At 43.2% G+C, this 23,233-nt stretch overlaps 1 protein-coding gene across 1 annotated transcript in view; it reads left to right on the forward strand.

The window, feature by feature from the left end:
• DGKZ (diacylglycerol kinase zeta) overlaps positions 1-18,922 on the forward strand; it is a 226,978-nt gene extending 208,056 nt beyond the window's left edge. The window contains 1 exon segment of the mRNA XM_030200852.1: positions 13,938-18,922. Coding sequence (XP_030056712.1) covers positions 13,938-14,054 — 117 coding nt within the window. The 3' untranslated portion in view covers positions 14,055-18,922.
• The last annotated feature ends 4,311 nt before the right edge of the window (positions 18,923-23,233 follow it).

Below are 23,233 nucleotides of genomic sequence, written 5' to 3' on the forward strand. Positions count from 1 at the left end.
ACCCCAGCCAATCAGGTTTTCAGGACACTCACAGTGAATATTCATGAGAGAGATTAGCACGCACTACCTCCATTGCATGCAAATATATCTCATGAATATTCGTTGTGAAAATACTGAAAACCTGACTGGCTGAGGTATCTCCAGGATAAGGCTTGGGAACCACTGAGTTTTGAATATCAGCCGGTATGTGTATGTGTAGATCTATATTAGTGGTACACAATAGAGTTAGCTACTGCATGGCTTCAGTGACTTGTTAAACTTTAAAATATGAAGCTGAGATCTGGAGAGAGCTCTGACTTGTGGTTCCAGCCCAGCGTTGTTGCTGCGATAGCTGGTTGATGGGAGGGATTAAGAATAGTGAGTAGGGGTCAACCAAGTGACTCAGTGGCAGCACTGCAAACTGCCATGTGGAGGGTCCAGCTTCTAGATCGGTTCTCTTGAACCCTGTGCCAGCCCCTGGATGGAGGGAAGGGTGACACCTGGTGGTCAGATTTATAGCCCATGCTACACAATTCTGGAAGGAAGCCTTGTATGTGATTCCAGGCCTAAGAAACAGTACTGTAGTGACCAGACAGTGGAAGGATAAGCCTAGGGAAATGAAGGCTCATGGAACCAGTACCAGTTCACAGTGAGCTGAATGAAAAAAGAAAGGAGTATCTACCAGGTAAAAAAATTTGAAAAAGTAAGGGGAAAACCCTAGGTAGTCATGCATGCAGGCTTATGGCATTGTAACCCAGTAAAAACCAGTTCCAATTGAGCTGGAAGTACAGAGGACCAAGAGGAACTGTGGACCCCAAAATATATCTGTCAGACAGGATCCTGCTATGAAAAGGGTTCTCACTCAGAGATGCACTTTTTTTTTTTTTTTTGCCTGGTGGTTTCTGTGGTTAGTGGGGATTCTTGGTTTCCAAGCCATCTTTAAACATAGGCCATCAGAGCCGGGTCCAAAGCCCTGTAACTCCTCCCTGCAACCCCAGTGTTTCTTGATTTTTGTCAAAGGCATCCTTAGAACAGGCCATGACTCTACCTTCCTGTCTTCTCCCCTTGATCCCCCCCTCGATATCTTTTAACACGACTTTCTTCAAGAAATGGGGCTGGGCAGGAGGTGAAAAAGAAGTAATGGGGGAGGCTTGGGTGGAAATAGGAGACAGAAGACAGGAGTGATTGGAAGGAACTGGGGAAACAGATGAGCTGGGGAGGAGCTGAGTACATGGGATGAAAATGGAGGACCAAAGTGAAGGGAAAAGAGATGGAGAAATGAAAGTGTTAGGTAGGGGTGAGAGCAGGAGAGAGAAACCTGATGGTTAGGTTGGCGAGAGATATAGAAGGAGACAGTGAAAAAGGGGGAAATGGTGGGGTGAGATTTAACTATGAGTGGATAGAGAGGCAGGAGTTAGGAACAGATAAGAGGAAAGCAGAAAATGAAGAGTGAAACCAATGTGATTTGAAAAATAAATACCCAGGCAACAAAAGTAGGAAAAATACATTGGGATGAATTTTCAGTGGCAGCCTTTAAGGGATATTTATATATCTTGCCACCGTTGATAACTTACCTGTATATTTTATCCTTCTTATTTCTGCAGGCAAGCTATATGGATAAATGAATCTGTACAGCAGCTAAATATCGCCACTATTCTGGCACATTGATGTCTCACCTTGAAATGCCCTGCCCCTCTCCTCACAATATACAGATATATTTTATTTGTGTATCAATTTGTATGTACAACATTTACCTGCATATTGACCTGTCATTTAAAAAAAATCAAATTATAATATCAGCGCCTAATGTTGACTGTATAAATAATTTTCCGTGTCAGCATGATCTGATTTGTAGTTTAGTAATTGGAGTATGTCAGCTTTTGGAATGTGCCTCTTTGAAAAGTTTGTATAGGTGGGAAGTATATTTCTGTTTTGATTTCTCCTACCATATGTAGGGTCTGGCTTTCTAGGGTTTCCATTTCAGTTTTTGTTGGCATATTTCTAAAGTGTAGTCACATATTCTGTATTTGGTAGTGGTCCATCTGCATTCTGCATGTGTGAAATAGATGAGGTATTCTGCTAGTGTGTAGAATCTGTGTAGAAATCGGTAGCAGCCTGTTGTGTTTTGTTATTCCAGTAGGAGGTATATTGGTGTTCTAGGGCCAAGTGTATAATAATTGCTCTGCTGCCTGTTCATGGGTAAGATGCTGCTGTTTGTGTCTGGCACCTAGAGTGGTCGTGTATGGAAGATTTGTTATATAGGTTGAGTGTCTTTTTTTTTACTTTAAATTTTTTATTGAATGTTTTGAAAAAAAAATTTTTTAAACATTTGAAACATTTTTAAACATTTGATTAGACAGGCCATTGGATGTACACCGCTGTATAATTCCATTTCTTTACATCTTCTCAATATATTGGCTGTCCCACTAACTTATATTATCAACATTAACACATCTTGCTAATTTCACTCCATTCTTTTAATACAGTTCCCTCCATCCATGTTCCACTCTATATTGTTCCCAGCTTTATTTTGCACCTTCCCTAACACAGGTGGTGGAATCAACTTTGCCCCCCTATCTGCACCCCCCCCTTCAATCCGTAATCCCTAAATACTTCCCTCCCCACTCCCTTCCTACCTGCCCCCCTTCCCTGGAATGTATCCTCGCCCCCCTAAAATCCATCAATCATTTGTTGAAGTCTTGCCCATCCCCTTTTAAGTCAAAGCTCTCCCAACCTTCTGTATACTGTTAGATGCTCCATGTGCCACAAAAGTCTCACTTTAATCCTCCAATCCCCTAGAGTTGGAGGGTCTATTGATTTCCAGCAGTGCGCGATAAGGCACTTAGCCGCTGCTAATCCCCACCGCATCAGTTTATTCTCCTCCCACACTTCTCGCTCACTGTACATTCCCAATAAACACTGTCACGGCCCACACACCAGTGAAACTCCCATAGTTCGGGCCAACGCTCTCATCACTGCCTGCCAGAATGTTACCACCCCCACACATGTCCACCACACATGAAGAAATGTGCCTTTCTGTTTTTTACATCTCCAGCATCAGAGTGTCTTTTTATTCATGATCTGATGGGCTTTGGAGAGAGTTGTGTTGCTGTTAATGAATTTGAATATTTCTTTTGGATGGTGAGTTTTAAGTTCTGTTTTGCAGGGTATATTTATAGAACTCAAGGTGCAGGATTTATATTGAAGTTTTATCTCATCCTGTATGGACCCCCAGACTTTACTCCTGTGTAAATTGGTTAAATAATATTATCAAATAATTTTAATGGTAACGTCACTAGATTTAATGTATTTGTTGCATAGAAGGCACCTCTGTATAGAGATGCCACTGACCTGTACATCCTACACCTTGTGACAGTCACAGAATGTTTTCAGCCAGTCTTCCTGCTTTATGGGATGGGGAGTCCTTTCTGCACAGTTCCCAGCCAGAGCTCAGGATGAGCCATGGGTTCTCTACTAATACGGAGCATTTCTATAACAGTTTGTATATGATGACTCCCTGATGAGAGCAGCATGGAGTATTAGGACAGTGATCATTTTTTGTTTTAGTTCTTCTGCCAATGCCCAGGTCTCCAGTAGGGACAACGCTTCCGCCCCCCCCCCCCCCCCCCCCACACACACACACACCCTTCAGGTTTTGCTGGCATCAGAGGGGGCCTTTCAAAGTCTTCTAGCACTAGGACCACTAGGTCGAGATGGCACTGTTTGTTTTCTATGATTAAGGTGAATTTTTATTTCCAACTGTGAATAGTGAGGGTGGTATATTTCCTGATAAAATTGGGGGTGGGAGTTTTTGTTTCTTGCTGTTTCTAGTGTGAAGGGTACACAAATCATTGTGCCCAGTCCCAATGCCATCTAATGAACATTTATTTCCTGTCCCAAATTTGGCCCTTCCTGTAGAGGGAGGCAAACCAGACATGAGGACGTTTGTGTAAAAAAACTTCTCGGAGTGTGAATAGCCCAAGGAGTTAAGTGTGCACCTATGCAAAAGAACTGAAAGTGTTTCTCTGGGCAGCTAGGCAGAATTCTTTACAAATAATACCTGCCCAGTTGGTGAGAATTCCATCTGGGCCTGTATTTTGCATCTTTTGACTTTTGCCAAAGGGTGGACAAGCAACTGCAAGCAAAAGGAAAGAAAGGAAAAGAGTGGAAGGAGAGAGAGAAAAATGGAGGAAGGGAGGCAATTAGAAGGGAGACAGAGAATGATGGAGAAATAATGAGGAGAATGGAAAGGGAAAGTTGAGAGAAAGGGAACAAGGGTTTGAGGGGAAAAAATGAAGGAGAAAGCAAAAGATAGTGTGGAATGATGGCTGCAGGGAACAGAACTACTACTACTACTTGACATTTCTAGAGCGCTACTAGGGTTACGCAGCGCTGTACAGTTTAACAAAGGACAGTCCCTGCTCAAAGGAGCTTACAATCTAAAGGACGAAATGACAAGTTGGGGCAGTCTAGATTTCTTGAATAGAGGTAACGTGGTTAGGTGCCAAAGGCGACATTGAAGAGGTGGGCTTTGAGCAAGGATTTGAAGATGGGCAGGGAGGGGGCTTGAACCAGAACTTGAGTCCAGATCAGGGAGGAGAGACTGCTGAGTGACCTTGGAGCAGGTGTGCAATACCTTGTGATTTTGCCTTCAGTTTCCGTGGTGCAAAATAATTCTATGCTCGTAGTAAGATTACCGGGTGCTTTGCTGCTGTGTGAGTCCCAGGACTTCACATAAGCCGGTTTACTCCTTGAATAGAAAATTCATCCATTGTTGTTGCCCCTCTGCAGCTCGGAGTGGGGCATTTGCTCTGGTGCCAGTCAGGGAAAAGTGCCAGAGATCTTGTCCCTGATGTCAGTATGATCCCTCTGCTTTGCCAGCCCTGTGCTTTGTGCCTTTCCCAACCTGCCCCATGGCACACTGCTGGTTAGAGCAGTTTGTGTCTGTGCTTAGGTCCTAGAGCAGTTTGTCAGAGAAAGGGGGGAGGTTTACTGTGTTAGTACTGCCAAAAGCTTGACTTTTTATGGAGTGTGAGAGTTCATTAGTGGATGAAGGCCAGATGGCTGAAACCTGAGCCTCCACAGGGGCAGTGAGTGGCAGGAGTGGAGCGAGCTGACATGTCCCAGCATCCTCCTTGCACAAACCTTTTGCCTGCTAGGGGTCACTGACCTATCTCTGTGAAGACTGAAGCAACCCCACCCCCTTCAATTTCAGTCCCAAGAAAATAAAGCAACAGACCCAGAGAAATGAATCTGTGTGCCCTCCCCACCCAGAAAACAGGCACAGCTACAGTCTCTGCTGTGATGATGTACACCCTGGAGGAAAGGAGAGACAGGGGTGATATGATACAGACATTCAAATATTTGAAAAGTATTAATATACAAATGAACCTTTTTTCGGAGGAGGGAAGGTGGTGGAACTAGAGGACATGAATTTAGATTGCAGGGGGGCCCGACTCAGGAATAACATCAGGAAGTATATTTTTCACAGAAAGGGTAGATGCCTGAAATGTCCTCCTGCAGGAGGTGGTGGAGATGAAAACAGTAACAGAATTTAAAAATGCTTGGGATAATCACAAAGTAATCCGGCATAGAACCAAACAAGCTTAGCAGTGATTAAATGGCAACACCAGTAATTGAGAAGCAAAGCCAGAGCTAGGCAGGCTTCTACAATCTGTGCCATGATCATGGCTGGACAGGTTCAGCTTCAGTATTTGGAGTACGAGACCAGTGCCGGGAAGACTTCTTTGGGCTGCGCCCTGACAATGGTAAGGGCAAATCAAGATCAAGTATGCATATGTAGTATTGTATCATACCTTATGCTATGAGTTTATCTACCTTCATCTACTATGTTACTATATTCATGCCTGGGCGCATCCCTATACCCCCTTCCTTAGGACAGCCCTGACGAACACTGGGTTTACCCCTTGCTAACACCCCCTCCATCCTTATCCCTCCAACACACAAGATATAGGGAAGTGGTAATATGGACACAGAAATCTCTGTGCGTGCTCTGTACATGGCATCGATAAACTGGGATTTAATCCCAACATTCACCTCCCACTTTGCAAGACTGCTATGAGGCCAGGATAATAGGACTATAGTAGATTACTTTTGCCATCTTCCCTAATAAAAACTAAATATTAGCATAGCCTAGCATATAACTAACAATCTTAGGGGACTTTAATTTACATATTCCCACTCTATTAGCAACTTAATTAAGAAATCAGCAATAATAAGATGCAAGCAGCAGACCAGCAGCGAGAAGGAGGCTATTCAGTCTTTTGTACTGAGTGCAGTGGTGTGCTGGAGCCGGCTCACACCGGCTCGCAAGAGCTGCTTGTTAAATTTATTGGCATCTTGCGAGCCGGTTGTTGGCCAGTGCGAGCCGGCGAGCCTCTGCTCCCCCGCTGCCCCAGTCGTCCATCATCCGTCTGCCGTCTGCTCCCCGCCAGACCTGGTTTCCTTCCTGTGCTGCTGCCCTGCCTTTAAAAATTTTATTTTCCCTCAAGGCGCACCAGCGTTGAAGCGAAGACAGCAGGCTCAGATTGGTTCCAGCCTTCCGTTCCCTTCCCTCGCATCATGGCTCCGCCCTCGCGCAAACAGGAAATACGTCAGAAGAGGGCAGAGCCATGATGCGAAGGAAGGGAACAGAAGGCTGGAACCAAGCTGAGCCTGCTGCCTTCGCTTCAACGCCGGCGCGCCTCGAGGGAAAATAAAATTTTTAAAGGCAGGGCAGCGGCGCAGGAAGGAAACCAGGTCTGTCGGAGAGCAGAGGGCAGACGGATGATGGCCGACCGGGGCAACGGAGGGGGGGGCTGGAAGAAGGCAGATGGAGGGGAGGAGGGCAGGGGGGCGACGAGGGTTGCTGGACATGGGTGGATGGAGGGGATGGCAGGGGGAGACGAGGGTTGCTGGACATGGGTGGGTGGATGGAGGGCAGGGTAGAGGAGGGTTGCTGGACATGGGTGGATGGAGGGAAGAGGAGGGTTGCTGGACATGGGTGGATGCAGTGCAGGGGGCAGAGGAGGGTTGCTGGACATGGGTGGATGGAGGGGAGAGGAGGGTTGCTCAACATAGGTGGATGGAGGGGAGAGGAGGGTTGCTGGACATGGTGGATGGAGGGCAGGGGAGAGGAGGGTTGCTGGGCATGGGTGGATGGAGGGCAGGGGAGAGGAGGGTTGCTGGGCATGGGTGGATGGAGGGGAGAGGAGAGGAGGGTTGATGGACATGGGTGCATGGAGAGCAGGGGAGAAGAGGGTTGCTGGACATGGGTGGATGCAGTGCAGGGGGGAGAGGAGGGTCACTGGACATGGGTGGATGGAGGGGAGAGGAGGGTTGCTGGACATGGTGGATGGAGGGCAGGGGAGAGGAGGGTTGCTGGACAAATGGTGCATGGAGAGCAGGGGAGAGGAGGGTTGCTGCTGGACATGGGTGCACGGAGGGCAGGGCAGGGGGAGAGGAGGGTTGCTGGTCATGGATGGAGGAGATGGAAGGGAGAGAGAAGAAATGCTGGACATGGATGGAGGGGAGGAAAGAGTGAGGAATGAGATGAGAAGAGGGAAAAGGAAGAGAGAATAACTGCACATGGATGGAGAAAATAGGCTGAAGCTGGATCCACTGGACAGTCAAGTCTGCGGAGGACCCAGCTTTTACTTACAGATGTAGGGCAAGAAATGAAGAAGAAAGGCAGAAAGTAAAGAAATAAATGGAAAGGAAGCCCTGGAAATGGAGTTAAGAGGACAGATAGCAGCAGAATCGGATACTTGGCCAGCATGATCAGAAAAACAGTCACCAGACAACAAAGGTAGAAAAAAATCATTTTATTTTCATTATAGTGTTTGGAATATGTCCACTTTGAGAATCAGGTGCTCAACATTAAAAGTTTATTTTTATTTACTTATTTATGGCATTTTATCCCACATTAAACATGAATTAGATTGCCCCTCCCCCCCAGGCTCTCTCCCCGGCTATAACCAGCTCTGCAATTTGGGGGGGGGGGGGGGCGCAGAGGTGGACGGGGAGGGGCGCAGAGGTGGACCGGGGAGAGAGCATTTACCAGCACACCACTGACTGAGTGCCACAAGTTTGATTATGACCCAGTTGGTGAGAAGTCATGTATGTACTCAGTACGAAGAGCCCCTAGCTCTCAAAGAAATGGGTCTGTTCTCTGGAGGCTAGAGTAGCAGAATTGAAGATGCTGACGCAGACAGAGAGCTTTGTAGAGGAGGACTACAGGGGCATATTAGAGAAATCCCACCTCCAGTCTTGCAGCCCCTGTGCTGCCTGGAGAAGAAAGGTCACCTGAAGGGAGTGCATCATTGTAGCCAGGACCTTCCCTCCAGGAAATACAATATCCTCTTGCATTGAGGATGTGTCTCCAGGGACTTCTGCCCAGGAAGGAAGGCTTAGGACAGCCATTGTAGTTGATCATTAGGCATGTAGATAACTGGGTGGATGGTGGATATGAGGATCACTTGGTCATTTGCTTGCCTGGTGCGAAGGTGATGGACCTCATGTGTCACCTAGACAAGATTTTACCTGGTGCTAGGGAGGAGCCTGTAGTCTTGGGACACGTGGGTACCAGTGACATAGGAAAATGTGGGAGGGGGGTTCTGGAAGCCCAGAACCTCCAGGATAGCATTTTCAGAAGTGCTTCCTGTTCCCATTTGCAGGGCCCAAGAGACAGACAGAGAGCTCTGGAGTCTCAATGCATGGATGAGACACTGGTGCAGGGAGGAGGGTTTTAGATTTGTTAGGAACTGAGCAGCATTCTGGATAAGGGAGAGCCTATTCCGGAAGGATGGACTCCACTTTAACCAGGGTTGGAACCAGGCTACTGGCATCAACATTTAAAACGTAGATAGAGTAGCTTTTAAACTAGAAACTGAGGGAAGGCTGACAGTCGCCCAAAAGTGCATGGTTTGGAACAAGGTATCTTTAAAAAATATCACCAAAACAAGGAAGATGGGGCATCTCGATAGCTAAGTTGCAATAAAGACCATAGTAGACCAGGTGTCTTTAATTACAGAGCAGACAGATTTTAAAGATTGCAAATGATCACTGTCAATTGCTGATCAAGTTGTAAATAGGAATAACAAACATTGTGTGAAATGTTCGTATGCAAATACCAAAAGCCTAAATAAGATGGGAGAGTTAAATATATTGTAATAAATGAAAAGATAGATATAATAGGCATTTCTGAGACATGGTGGAAGATAACCAATGGGACACTGACATACCAGGGTACAAATTTATATCACATTGATAAGGTGAAGCAAATTGGTGGAGGGGTAGCATTATACATTAAAGAGGGCCTTAAATCAAATAGACTAAAAATTCTACAGGACACAAAATACATCTTGGAATCCCTATGGATAGAAGTTCCATATGTAAAGGGGGAAAAATAGTGATAGGCCAGGATGAACAGACAGATGCAGAAATGTTATCAGAAATTAAGGAGAGGGCTTGGCAGACTTCTACAGTCTGTGCCCTGAGAATGGCAAGGACAAATCAAACTTGGGTATACATATAAAGTATCACATACCATGTAAGGAGATTAACAAACTGGGTAACACAATAATAATGGGTTATTTCAATTGCCCCAATATTGACTGGGTAACGAAACATCAGGGCATGCTAGGGAGGTAAAGTTCTTTGATGAAATCAAGGACTGCTTTATGGAGCATCTGGTTCAGGAACCAACAAGAGGGGGAACAATTCTAGACCTAGTCCTTAGTAGAGCGCATGATCTGGTGCAGAAGGTAATGGTTCTGGGGCCACTTGATTGCATCAAATCTGATCATGTTTTGATTACTGTTATCTCTGGACTAAGTACAAACAGGAAATCCAATATGTTAGCATTTAACTTTCAAAAAGGAGACTATGATAAAATCAGGAGAGTGGTCAAAAAATAAAATCCTTAGGAGCAGCTGCCAAGGTCAAACATTTACATCAGGCGTGGATGCTATTTAAAAATGCCATCCTAGAAGCCCAGACCAGATATGTTGCATATATTTTAAAAGGAGGAAGGAAGGCCAAACGATAACTGGCATGATTAAAATGCGAGGTGAAGGAAGCTATTGAGCTGAAAGAAAATCCTTCAGAAAATGGAAGGTTTTGACTGAAAATAATAGGAAACAGCATAAGGAATGTCAAGTCACATGCAAAACACTGATAAGGCAGGAAGGCAAACAGGGGCTTTGAAAAGAAGATTGCGTTGGAGGCAAAAGCACATCATAAAAACTTTTTTAGGTATATTAGAAGCTCGTAAAAGAATCCGTTGAACTGCTAGATGACCAAGGGGTAAAAGGGGCTGTCAGAGAAGACAAGGCCATAACAGAGAGATTAAATCTTTGCTTCAGTCTTCACCAAGGAAGATGTGGGGGTTATACCAGTGCCAGAAATGGTATTCAAAGCTGACGTGTCAGATAAACTGAATCAAATCTTTGTAAACCTGGAAGATGTAATGGGGCAATTTAACAAATTGAAGAGTAGCAAATTACTTGGACCGGGTAGTATACATCCCAGAGTACTGATAGAACTGAAAAATGAGCTTGCAGAGCTGTTGTTAGTAATATGTAATTTATCTTTAAAATCAAGCATGGTACTGGAAGATTGGAGGGTGGCCAACATAACAACTTTTGAAAAAGGTTCCAGAGGTGATCTGGGAAATTTTATAGACCAGTGAGCCTAACCTCGGTGCCAGGCAAAATGGTACAGACTATTATTAAGAACAAAATTACAGAGCATATACAAAAGTATGGATTAATGAAACAAAGCCAGCAGTCAAGAGAAATCTTGCCTCACCAATCTACTACATTTATTTGAAGGGGTGAATAAACGTGGATAAACGTGAGCCAGTCAGTATTGTATATCTGGATTTTCAAAAGACAGTATCTCATGAACGACTCCTGAGGAAATTAGAAATTCATGAGATACGAGGTAATGTGAATTACATAGTAACATAGTAGATGACGGCAGAAAAAAAGACCTGCACGGTCCATCCATTCTGTCCAACAAGACAACTCATGTGTGCTACGTTTTGTGTATACCCTACTTTGATTTGTACCTGTGCTGTTCAGGGCACAGACCGTATAAGTAATGTGAATTAAGAACTGGTTAAAAGATAGAAAACAAAGAGTAAGATTAATGGTCAGTATTCTCAATGGAAAAGGATAGTGGTCTCCCCCAGGGCTCTGTGCTGAGACTGCTGCTTTTTAACATATTTATAAATTATCTAGAGATCAGAATAACTAATGAAGTAATTAAATTTGCTAATGACACAAAGTTATTCAATATCAAGAGGATTGTGAAAAATTGCAAGAGGACCTTACAAGACTGGGAGACTAGGCATCCCAATGGCAGATGACATTTAATGTGAGTAAGTGCAAAGTGATGCCTGTGGGAAAGAGGAGCTTAAATTATAGCTACATGATGCACTGTTCCACATTAGGGGTCACCACCCAGGAAAAGGATCTAGGTGTCATCGTTGATGTGTTGAAACCCTCTACTCGGTGTAGAGCAGCGGCTAAGAAAGCAAATAGAATGTTAGGAATTACAAGGAAAGGAACGGAAAACAAAAATGAGAATGTGTTATAATGCCTTTATATCGCTCCATGGTGCAACCACACCTCGAATACTGTGTGTAGTTCTGGTTACCACGTCTCAGAAAAGATATAGCAGGATTAGAAAAGGTACAGAGAAGGGCAGCGAAAATGATAAAGGGGATGGGACAACTTCCCTATGAGGAAAGACTAAAACAGCTAGGGCTCTTCAACTGGAGAAGAGACAGCTAAGGGGAGATATGATAAAAGTTCTTTAAAATACTGAGTACAGTGGAATGAGTAGATGTGAATTGCTTGTTTACCATTTCCAAAAGTACTAAGATTAGGAGGCATGCAATGAAGTTACTAAGTAATAATTAAAACAAACTAGAGAAAATATTTCTTTGCTCAACCTGCAGTTAAATGCTGGAATTTGTTGCCAGAGAATGGGGTAAAAGCAGTTAGCTTAGCAGGGTTTAAAAAAGGTTTGGATAATTTCCTAAAAGAGAAATCCATAAGCCATTATTAAGATGGACTTGGGAAAATCAACTGCTTCTTTCTAGGATAAGCAGCATAAAATCCATTTTACTCTTGGGATCTTGCCAGTTACTTGTGACCTGGATTGGCCACTGGTGGAAACAGTACTGGGCTTGATTGGCCTTCAGTCTGTCCCAGTATGGCAAAACTTATGTTCTTATGTAACTGTACCCTTATACAAAGTCCCCTCCTCTCTGTAAACCCAAAGAGTTTCTCACTTCATTCTAGCAGGTGAGTAAACACTAAGCAAACTCTCCCCACCCTCCCCGGCCCTCTTCCCAACCCTCCTCAGGGAATCAGTCTGTTAACATTCCAAGCGCTCCAGACATGGATTGAGCTCTGCATAGCTGCCCCAGGCACCTCTGCAGCTGTGTTGAAGACTGAAGCACCCTATCCCAGAGAATATGTGAGCCAAAAACATACAAAACTCTCTTCCGTGCTCTAATTGCTTAAGCTGCAAATCCTGGAGAGAGGGAATAGCACAGATCAGGCTGGAGATGAGGCTCCTTGGGTACCCTGTAGCACACACCCTATATATAATTAAAGTGCACTAATTTATAACTAGTGAGCATTGTGAAGAAGAAAGCTTGTATCCTTGCAATTAGAAATTGCGTCTTCCAAAGAGTCCAGATGAAATTATTAAATAATTGGCAATTTTCAACCTGTCTACTTGAGAAACAGTCTTCATATACTTTTAAGCTAGAGACCTTGCACCAGTTTTGAAAGTGAAAAGTGTGTGCTTAATTTACTTTGAAAATTATTATTCTGTTAACAAAATTGTAAATTCTTTTTTGTTAAGCTATGCCTGCTGACCTTGGGTGAACATCTTCATAAAGGTGGTGCATATATCCCAATAAGTGTGTACAAAGTGCCCCAGGACACTTGCACCTGTTTTGTGCAGGTACCTTTCTGTGATAATTAGCATGCACAGATATGGAAATGCAATGCACACATGCCTGGGAACTGCTCCTGAATGTGGCTCTGACTCGGGGACACTGTGTACTTCAGCCAGCTTGAGAGAGACACTTTTCCTATCTAGATCATTGTAGTGGCCTGTTGGTAGGTCTCCCAGATGATGTACTACATACCATGAACATAGCCACAAAAGTGGAAAGAACAACAATGTCCCACGAACAGTCACGGGGGCAAGAGAAGAGTGGGTTCAGAATCAGGCTAATCAAAAAACAGACCTGAGGCATCCAACGTTTTAATCTACGTTGGATGCCTCAGGTCTGTTTTTTAAAGAGCCTGATTCTGTATCCACTCGTACTACATTACGTTACAGGTAGCACAAAACGCAGTTGCATAGGTATTAAGTGGGGCCAATCATTTTGTTTCTGCGACACCTCTTACAGTCTCTACACTGGTGTCGATCTCTTAGCAAGTTACATTACATGTAAGGCTTTATGCAGCAAAGCCTCAATTGTGATAACTGCCTTGTTAAAGCTTTATCGACCGCTTAGAGCCTTTAGGTCAGAGATCTGTGTTTACTAGATGTTCCAACTCGCTGGCAGATTCGTCTTAACAAGACCAGACAGCATATTTTTTCAATTGCTGCCTCAATTTTTTAGACTGTGCTGCTTGTAGAGCTGCATTTGATGACCGATGTAATTTCAATGAGAAAGCAGATTAAGGGTTTTTTATTCCAGCAGGCATTAAATGTGCCAGAGTTATTGTAAAGAGGGTGTGTTGATTTTTTTTTTTATTATTATTATTTTGCCTTTGGTTATGTATTGAGGTTTTATGTGATTCTGTTTGTGTTAATTTTAATGTTTTTATTTTAATTGTAATTTGGTCTCTTTCTTTTCCTTGCTTGATGCTGATTGTGTGTGTGTGTGTTTTTCTAATGACTCCTCCTTGCTGCATGCATTACAGGGAGATACTCCAAAGCACCGGGCTGAGAAAGCCAATGACCCAGAGCTAGCTGCCTACCTCGAAAACCGACAGCACTACCAGATGATCCAGCGGGAGGACCAGGAGACAGCTGTATAGCACCAGAAACAGGCCTTCCAGTTGTCTCTTGACTGAGACTTCCTCCCTTTGTGAAGCCTGGAGCATTCTCAGGATGAGAGAGGCGGGAGAAGACATGAGAACGCGAGGAATAAGCACAGACTCCCTTGTGTGCTGTCACCTGCAAACTGTTTACCCATCAGATTTCAGTTACCAGAGCTGCCAACTGTGACAGAAACTGGATTTTAAATTAATTTAAGTTTTTAATGTTTTATTTTTTAAAGTTTGATAAGGATCTAATATAAAATTTTATTTGGTAATGCATATGTATCACCACCTGTGTTTCTGCCACTGATCCAGGTATTGCAGGGCACTGAGTGCTTGCCTCAGATGTTGAAGGTCAGGGCGCAATACCCCCCAAAACAAGTCACATCCTTCCCAGTATGATGGACTTTATCGCCTCTTCTGAGTCTGTCTGGAGGATGCAGAAGGTTCTGGCCTGGGATCTGGTTAAAGATACTTTGCACTGTTTGGAATCTGGTCCTAGACTTGTCTGCAGATGGGGAGATGTCAGCAACTGTTATAACAAATGAGCTTTGGCTGAGCTCTCTTGGTGTAGCTGTGGCTTTGATGTTTGGTGATCCTTTCTTGCCCCTGTCTAATCACCTTAGATAAACAAAACTGCTTTCCCTGGTGAAGCTGCAGAATTTACATGAAAGGTTACATCGTTCTGTAGGCTGGAACAGCATTGCTGTGTGGAGTAGAAAGCCACCTCGTCTAGAATCAAATGACTGAACTGGGTCACTGGAAAGATCAACAGGAAGGATGAGTCTATGTGCTGTGATACTCCGCATCCTGTGGCTGCCTCTGTGTTCTCAGGGACTCAACTTTCTGCAGAGCGCTCAAACTGGGGAAGGGGGAGAAGGTATGTCGGGGGTTTATTGCTAGGTGATACTTGGGGCAGATTCAGGAACTTGCAAATCGCTGGAGAATGAGTGACACAAAGAACACCTCATCACGGCAAGCAAAAAAGCACTTTGACCCCTTTCCATGTATTTCCCAGAACCTGGTAGAGTTCAATGTTCAGATTCTCCATGAAATGCCAGTTTTCAGCAGATGCCACTTTTCAAGCCGTCCATTGCATTTCAGCTCTCTGTGCTGCTGTACAAGCATTCTGGTTGGAGGGGGCTTGTGAAACCTGCTCGTTGTACACCTCCTGTCTTCATGCCATTGTAGGGGACACACATACTCACTCTACAACTAGAGCTTAACATCTACCCAAGCTCCCCTCTTCCTTTCCGCAGATGATGAAAGTAGAGTCAGATAACTGCAGATCATATCAGAGGACGTCAGGTACTGTGACCCACCCTATCCATTGCTAACCCTGTGAAAGCAGGGGATATTAGCTAGAGAGAAATGGGTGCCAGTATGTCTATCTCTGACTAGTGAGAGAGGAGTGCCAACAAGATGGAATTGGAGGCCCTGACCTGTCTGTACACGCCCTGTGAGGGTAGGAGTACCAATCAGAGGGAAATTGGATGCTTTCTTCTCAACAGCTGGTTAATTTCGTCTCTCCTGTGTCTTTCAGCTTTCTGTTCCTCTTGGTTCCTGTTTGCGAAATGTCTCTAAGACATGACGGGGAACACTAAGGAAGGATACTGTGCAAGTTTGACTATCTGATCTGAGCCCCTATCCCACTATTTAGTCCTGTGACATTCTCTGTTGTGGACAAGACAATCACTGCCTTCCCCTGAAGCAGGGTTGCTGAGTGGACTCCATCTCATCCAAAGCATTCCAGTGGAGAGTTGACAGCTTCATGCACCAACAAAGGGTGATTTTTTGCATTGGAAGGGAGTTTTCTTGCCCTCAGCATCTTGGTTTCCAAGAACAAACTCTGGACAATTAGCATAGCTGAAATATAACACTCTTCAGTCTTTGGGTCTATATTATCTTGTTTTTTTAAATTACTATTTAACTCTTCTGTACTAGGAGAGAGAAGTCTTTTGTCTGAGTGTTTCTTGCAGAAGTGTTTTCTAACATATGGATACTTTTATTCATGCTTGTACCACATAATACACATCCAGCATTGAGGACGATTGTGCCTCTTCCATGGATTATCCATAGTTCGTGCAGGAGGGAAGGATGAACATCATTGATGATGGTATTATTCCTTGCTGATGTTCTTTGAGGATAGACAATGCCTGGGTGTGATTTTTGCCTAGACCTGTTTCTATAAAGCAAAATCCACCTTTTGCACACTGACCATGATTTTACAAACTCTAGCTCACTTATTGCTGTAAATTCTTTGAGCAATGCTCCTGAGTACAGCCATGTGCCCAGGTTATGTGAACCAGTCATAGATACGGGCCTATCAGCCCAACTGCTTAAAGAGTTTTCAGAAGTAGCTATAGATTGAGTAGCTGCCTGGCATTTTCCTAGCCAGCAACTACCCTTCAGATGTGGCTTCCCACTGCTGCTAATGCACATTTGGGAAAGAATGTTTTTATTAAAGGAAAATGAACTTGTGTCTCTAGCAGGTAAAATTTATAGGCACTTACCTATGTGGGACTTGGGAATCAAAAGATCCATGTATCAGTCTCTGCTTTGCGCACCCGTAGGAGTATGTGGAAATGCAGCACATGCTGTATAGATTTGTGTGTGAATTCTTAGGCACATTTATGTAATCTAGTGTTGTTGTGTGTTTTTGGCCCCAGCTCTTCTATGAAATGACTGAGAACTGTGAATTGTGGTGCTGTGTTTAAGTTGCCTGTTAATTCTGAAGCAGCAGGTGTGGACCTGAGAAAACATTGGGGTATGTCCATTTTTACCCTGTAGTGCCCTGCTAGAAATACTCCCTGGGGATGAGTGAGTTCTTTGATTTCTGGTCTTTAAAATGCTATAATATGTCTAAGAAAGCTCTCAAGCTGCAGCCTCCCTGTATGGTTCTTGCAATCACAGCCCAGGACTGGCATCCAGCCTCCCTGTGTGAGGTTCTGTGATCACAGTCTGGGCCCTGCACTCAGCTTTCTGAAATTATCAAGTCTTCCCATGTGAAATGCCTGTGATCACAGCCCAGGTTCAAGCTGTTCCCCCTCCTCTTCCTCCAGCCTTCTTGTGGTCACATCTGTGATGAGTTATTGCATTCAGCTTTGATTGTCTCTTATTTCCTCCATTATCTTATGTTGGAGGAGATGTCACTTTTTAACCCAGCAGTTAGACCCAGGGCTCTTGCTGTATATACATAACCCATTTCTTTGTATCTGTTGCATTTCCCCATTGTTGGTTTGCATTACTGTATAAGTCTCATCATGTCTTTTCTCAGGAGTGGGACTGAAAGCTTTTCTAAAGGTATCCGAGACTCAGATTATTGTGCAATATTTGCTTTCTGTATGTGTGGACCAGGTATAGTTTTGGTAACTATGAAATGTCTCACAAACACAAATATCCCTAGTTAAATGTTTCCCTCACACCTTTGCCACACAGTGACACAGGGTCTAAATGGGCTATGTTATTCCTTTGGCATGCCCCCTATTCAACCCCCTGCTTCTGTGGTGTTTTTAACCCAGTGCCATCTATGTCTCTCTACACTGCTGCATCCAGTGCTCTGCCATGCCTCAGGGCCGAAGGGCAAATCTTGCTTTACACTTGTGCAAATTTGATGTTGTTTCCTTGCCTTTGAAATAAAAGATTTACATTTCTTAATGATAATTTGGGATTTTTTAGCCTGCCTTTCCACATAATGCTTGAGGCAGTTTAAGGTATTATTCCAGCCTGAAGCAATAGGAGATGAAATGACAAGGAGTGTTGGTAGTGGAAGTGGATTTTATTGCCCAATTTCTCTGGTTCACAGCCTATTACCTTAACCCAGAGGTTATCACCCCAGTCCTCAGGTTACACCAAAGTTTTCAGGATATCCACAATGAATAAGCATTAGAGAGAGATTTGCATACAGTGAAGGTAGTGCATGCAAACTTATCTCATGCATATTTATTGTGGGTATCCTGAAAACCTGACTGGGTGGGTTCTGAGGACTGGGATTTGAGAACCCCCGCTCTAGCCCCTTGGTATTCACTCCCAGTTCTCGACAGTTGCCAATGGTTCAGGTTCTGAGGATATCTCTCTCATGCATATCATAAGGGATTTTCATACAGTGGACAGTAGTAAGCATGTAGATCTTTCTCATTTATAGTTATTAGGCATATCCTGAAAACCTGATCCATTGGTGGCCCTTAAGTACAGGGCTACCAATGGAAGACAAAGACTCTAAAGGTATCAGTGGTTCTCAAACCTGTCCTGTGGAATACCAGCCAGTAAGGTTTTCAGGATATCCCTAATGAATAAACATAAGACAGATTTGCATGAATTTCAAAAGATTCTTCTTGAGGTTGAACTAATTCCATGAATCTGTATGTAAATTTTATGAAATTGTTTGTTATTAAATAAGTTATTTGATATGCAAGAATAAAGTTTTATCAATATAGTGTATGTTTTAGATTTAGTCTTCTGAAGATGCCAGATGGCGAACCACGCAGCCATATAGAGACTAATCTACTGATCAGACAGAGAATGTTTGGAACACAGATTCAGAAATCCCGAATTGGAGGTTTCCGGTAGGAACAGTTTGCATACAGATTCATGGAATTAGTTCAACCTCAAGGAGAATCTTTTGAAATTCATCCAGTTCCAAGAATCAAAGATTAAGGACTTTAGAAGATAGCATTGATATACCAATGTAACAGCAGGATGAAAAAATGTAATAATTGGTATAGAATTGTCATCGTAGATCTGTATTACTATCTAAACGTTATTAGCATTGCTAACCTCCAATAGAAGGAGAGTAAGACCAAGCCATAAAGTGGTTTTAATTTATGTGTTTATATGGAATAATAAAGAGGATATTTAAAATGTTATTTATGAGATTTCAATTATTCATATATATTCATTATGGATATCCTGAAAACTCAACTGGCTGGTGGACCCCAGGACAGGTTTGAGAACCACTGTGCTAAAGAACCTAATCTTAAATGATTTATTTCTCTAGAAGCTCCCCCTTTTTGAACTTATTATGATTAGGTGTGCTCATGCCTGACCGAGTATATAATCATTTATACAGACAAAATTCAATACAAACTCAAGTCTGTCAGTTTTGCTGAGATTCCAGCTTCCACGGTGCCCCACCACAAAACCATAATGGAAGGAGTGGAGAAAACATCAACCATTTCTCTTCTTTTTTTTCATGCACATATCAGTGACACATTTTGTAAAGAAAATGAGATGTAGATGATCCTGTATATTAGCGGAAAAGCGGTATCGGAAACTGTGACAATTATACTGGTAATACTACTGCAGACCTACATTCTTTCCCCTTTAGGTCTGTGAACCGCCAGGAACTTTCCCCTCACTGTGAGTTTTAATACTTCTGACAACTGGTTTTCAGGCAAGCAGGCCCCTTGGCCTACTTTCCTGCTGAGGAGTACATTAAAAAAAGTCTCTTCCTTTGTTTGACAAAGTTTAACTAGGTAAACATGACATAACCTGAATAAATAGCATAATACACTTCAGTAAAAGGGTCCGTAAGCAGTTAACGTGGAATTAGCGCATGCATGCACTAACAGTTAATGCAGTGTCTTGACACAAAGGGGTGCATTCTGTAAAGGCTGCCTAAATTTGGGCGCTGAGCACAAATTCTGTAACGGCATCTGGATGCCATTATAGAACAGAGCCCAAGTCAGCATTTGTGCTAACATTTAGACGCTTTCACACCATGTAATAGACAACTGTAAATGTTGCACTGTAGCAGGTAATGTTATGTGTATGCTCCCTCTTTTGAATTTATGCGCTAAGCAGGTTACTCACTAAAGCTTGTACAATACCGCTTAGTGCCCAGTCCGCACTTATGCACATGAATATAACATTCATGTGCATAAGTGCTAGGTATTCTATAATCAGCGTGCAAATGGCACTTACGTTGAGGCACAAAGATTATATAACTGGGAGTTAGTTCACACAAATAACTGACAAACATGAATGGGGCAAGGACTGGACCTTACTCTTAACACAATGTACTGTACGCATGTTAATGCAGCAGATAACACAGAGCAGTCAACGTCACCTCAGTAGGTGGTGTTACATGCAGTAAATGCATTGTCTCTGCACTGACTGTATGGGAAGGTGCTGTATATGCCTTCAACAGTTAATGCAGAAATTGTGTAGTAACGTCACATTAATTTTAGCCATTAATGCACAATAACTGCAAATTTTTAACAGATTGGTAAAAGGGGGCCCATAGTAACAGTGGATGGTGACAGATAAAGTCTATTTGGCTCATCCAGTTTGTTCTACCTAAGAGCAAAGCAAAGCCTAGCTTACATTTTGGTTTAGGTAAACCTGAACACTGCCTCCTTGGAAGTCTGACTAAAGCAGAGGAATCTAGCACTGAGGAGGACCAACAGTGGAAATGCATTCTTAAAGAAGGTTGATTTCATGGTTGTGAATGCTCTCTATGATGCTCATAGGCTCGGAAAGTTCTGGAGGTTTGGAGATGCATCTACCCACCAGACCCATAATTGGACTAGTGGCCGATTGGTGCCACCTCTAGGTCATACATTTTGGAGGTCACTTCATACAACTGTACCAATCTGAGAATGACAAGAGTTGGGTTATGTGGCTGCGTGTCAGTAGGGAAAAGCTGAACCACTCCTTGTTGTCTATCCGTTGTCTGCATGGCCTTGTAGTTCCTCCTTTTTATTTATTTAATTTATTTTTAATGGCATAAACCCAAGGGGCAATGGTGTGGCAAACAGGTACTTAGGCACAAAAAAAATCATAACATTCACAGTAATGTAAAGGGTGATACGTGGACAACTTGGTGGGTGTGTCAGAGCAATGAGGGTGATTGGATGACCCTCTGAGAGGTAGAAAAGATAGGGTTATTTTGTTTGCTTTAATTTTTTTTCTCTAGTCCCTAAATGGGTTTCTGACTGTGGATCCAGCAATACTGTATTTGTTGAAATGCTTGTATGAGAATATATGGGATATTGCATTCTATATAGATGCCTGCTATAGGTGTTATGCTGAAACAGTCATGTTGATTTTTAGATGATAAATGGTTTTAGGAGATGTATGCTATTGCTAAAGCACACATCATGTCATGGAAAATACTGTACACCAGTCACGAATTTTTAAGAGGTCATTTACATGTATATGTGACCACACACTCAAGAGTAACTATAAAGTTGCCTCCTAAATGGTTAATTTCCTCAGTGGAGTGCCCCAGGCTTCTGCAGTGGGACCAGTTCTTTTTAACATGTTTATAAACGATCTGGCAAAAAGAATAAGTGAGAAGATCAAATTTGCTGACAACACAAAATTATTCAGAGCTGTTAAATCACAACCAGATTCTGAAACACTGCAGGAGGATATTGAGAGACTGAGCTTATCCACATTAAATTTCATCTGCCATTTGAATACCCAAAGCAAGACACTTGAGGAAAAATGATCCAAACCACAGCTGTCTGATGCTAGATTCCATACTACCCAGGGAAAGGATTTAGGTATCATCATGAACGATAAATTGAAATTGCTGGCTGAGTGCCTGGAAGTGGACAATGAATGCAATCAAACAAGCAATGTTGGGGTCATTGTGAAAGCCAAGATCTTTTTTTTTTACTGATAATTGTTGGATGGTACAATAAAACCTCTATCCTGGTGGACTCTTGAGTTGCCAGTCACTCCTTCCCTGGGTCATCGCCGCAGAAGGTGGGAGGTGATAATGCCCCTGTACAAATCATTAATGAGGCCCCCCTTGGAGTACTGCATTCAGAAGCCCCTTTTACCAAGCTGTGGCAAAAGTGGGCCTGCACTGGCATCAGCGTGTGTTTGTGATGCACGTCGCCCCCTTTTACCGCAGTGGATAAAAGGTAGGTCTTTGCCGCGTGGCCATTTTGGTGGGGAGCCCTTACCACTACCCCTTGAGGTGGTGGTAAGGGCTCCCGTGCTAACCCAGTAGTAACCAGACAGTGCGCAGCTCTGCCCTATTACTGCTGGGTACACACCGGCACTACAAAAATAAAAATATTTTTGTAGCGCCAGATATGATGGTGCGCTGGAGGGTGGGAACTACCACTGGGTTCCTATGGTAGCTCAGTGGTACTTCTTTTTTAGCAAGCGGTAAGCCTGCGTTGGGCTTACCACCGCTTTGTAAAAGAGGCCCCTAGTTTTGGAGGCCATATTTTTAATAAGTATATAAAAAAGATTAGATGTACTGTAGACTAGACGTACTGTAGAGGAAGGTGACCAAAATGGTATGGGGTCTGCATTGAAGACATATGAGAGATTTGAACTACTAAATATGTATACCCTAGAGGGGAGGAGACTGAGGTGACATTTAAGTGTGTGAAAGGTATTAATGAACAAACACATCTTTTTTCAAAGATGGAAGAAGCTGTCGAACTAGAGGACATGGAGTTGCAAGGAGGGAAACTTAAAAGCAACATCAGGAAATATTGTTTCACAGAAAGGGTGGTGGGTGCCTGGAATGTCCTGGTGGAGGTAGTTGTGACAAAAACAATGATAAAATTCAAAAAGATGTGAGGTAAACAGAGGGTTTCTGTCTAGCCAGAGGATGGGATCAGAGCAATACAAATTACTTTTCAGACATAAAATAAATCAAAACAACCCAGTCTTTTTTTTTTTTTTTTTAAGTATCTGACTTTCTACTGGTAGTTCAAGGCAAGTTATATTCAGGTATAGTTTGTACCTGAAGCAGTGGATGATTAAGTGACTTGCCCAAGGCCTCAAGGGTTTCTATAGTTCAGAGCTTGCTGCTCTAACCACTAGGCTACTCACTCATGGAACTGCAACTCTTGAGCTAAAGCTTTAAAAAAATTAATAAATATAAAGGTGGTAGGGATTGCAGGCAACCATAACATTCAAAATTAACATAGACACATCTACACATTCCCCCGGATTCTGTATAGGTTGCCCAAATTTGAGTGTGGGTCCCAGATCCACATGTAAACTAATTAGTCAATTAGGTGCCTACAAGCAATTGTTGTTAATTGGCGGCAATTAGGACATGGTGCGGATCTGTCCTATGCCCTATTATATAATATGCATGCTTAAATTTTATGGTGTGCAACTCCAAAAGGGACGTGACCATGGGAAAGGCATTGGCAAGTCAGGAGCATTCCCCAAAATTAGGTTATAGAATACCTGCATTT

The sequence above is a fragment of the Microcaecilia unicolor genome, chromosome 4 (genome assembly GCF_901765095.1).
Source record: "Microcaecilia unicolor chromosome 4, aMicUni1.1, whole genome shotgun sequence".
In the NCBI taxonomy this organism is placed as follows: Eukaryota; Metazoa; Chordata; class Amphibia; order Gymnophiona; family Siphonopidae; genus Microcaecilia; species Microcaecilia unicolor.